Raw genomic sequence first — 1,017 nt, forward strand, 5'->3', positions numbered from 1 at the left:
GCGCCGTACTGCCCCACCAGCCCCCAGAGCTGCGCCTGCAGCAGCTGCGCCGCCACCGTGTGGGTCGCGCGGCTGGCCGGCGACAGAAAATCGGCCGCCACGGCCGCCGCGCACACATCCTTGCACAGCTGCAGGTCGTGCAGCGGCACCCCCAGCTGCACCGCCAGCGGCACCCACGCCGCGCCGCCCGCCCCGGCACTCTCCTCAGCCCCCGTGCCGCTGTTGCCGCCACTGCCGTGTCCATCGCCGCCTCCCCCAATGCGCAGCACCCGCAGGTACCCCACCGCCTGCTCAAGCCCGAGTTCCCCCAGCGCCGCGACGACGCAGCCGGGAAGATCGATCTCCTCATGCCTGCCCGACCGCCGCGCGACCGCCTGCACGCGCAGGCCGCCGTGCGCGCCGCCGTCGCCGCCGTCGGCCCCTTGCCCCTTTGCCTGCTGCTGCTGCTGCTGCTGCTGCTGCTGCTGCTGCTGCTGGGAGTCGGTCGTCGCCGCGCCGGCGCTGCTGGTGCCTCTCAAGGGCAGCGCGACATCAGCAAACTCCACCAGGGGCGCCGCCGCGGCCGCGGCGCCCAGCCTGCCGGCGGGGCGCGGGGCCGCGTCCGTCGACAGCAGCGGCCGGCTGGACAGCAGCGGCTGCGCCAGGACTGCGCCGCGCGTGAGCAGGTCATTGAGGGATGCCAGTAGGAAGGGGCCTGCATGGATTGAGGGGCCGAGCACAGGTTGAGATTATTTGGGGCCGGCAAGCTGAGCGTGCCCTGACAAAGCTCAGAGAAGGACGCGCCGTCGAAAGAGCGATGAAAGACACAGGTCAAGCGTGCGGCCCCATCGCGCCCGTGCTGGCGCAGCGCACAGCGCGCCGCCCGCCCACCTTCCACCAGGAGCGGCTGCGTGTCGAGCCCAGCGCGCGGCTCGGGGTCCCAGCCCCAGAGCAGCGCGTGGGTGCAGTGCTCCAGCTGCGCGGGCAGGCGCCACAGGCGCTGGCCGGCTGCGAGCACCAGGGACAGCGGGCCTGGCG

General features: G+C 73.8%; 1 protein-coding gene across 1 annotated transcript in view; it reads right to left on the minus strand.

Moving 5' to 3' along the window:
* Positions 1–9: 9 nt before the first annotated feature.
* Positions 10–1,017, minus strand: part of MNEG_9224 (Protein FAM91A1) — a gene marked incomplete at both ends in the record, with an annotated part of 9,285 nt that continues 8,277 nt past the window's right edge. The window contains 2 exons of the mRNA XM_014042302.1: positions 10–694; positions 871–1,011. Of these exons, the coding sequence (XP_013897756.1) occupies positions 10–694; positions 871–1,011 (826 nt within the window). The remainder of the gene's footprint in view (positions 695–870; positions 1,012–1,017) is intronic.

The sequence above is a fragment of the Monoraphidium neglectum genome (assembly GCF_000611645.1).
Source record: "Monoraphidium neglectum strain SAG 48.87 unplaced genomic scaffold scaffold01861, whole genome shotgun sequence".
NCBI classification, from domain to species: Eukaryota; Viridiplantae; Chlorophyta; class Chlorophyceae; order Sphaeropleales; family Selenastraceae; genus Monoraphidium; species Monoraphidium neglectum.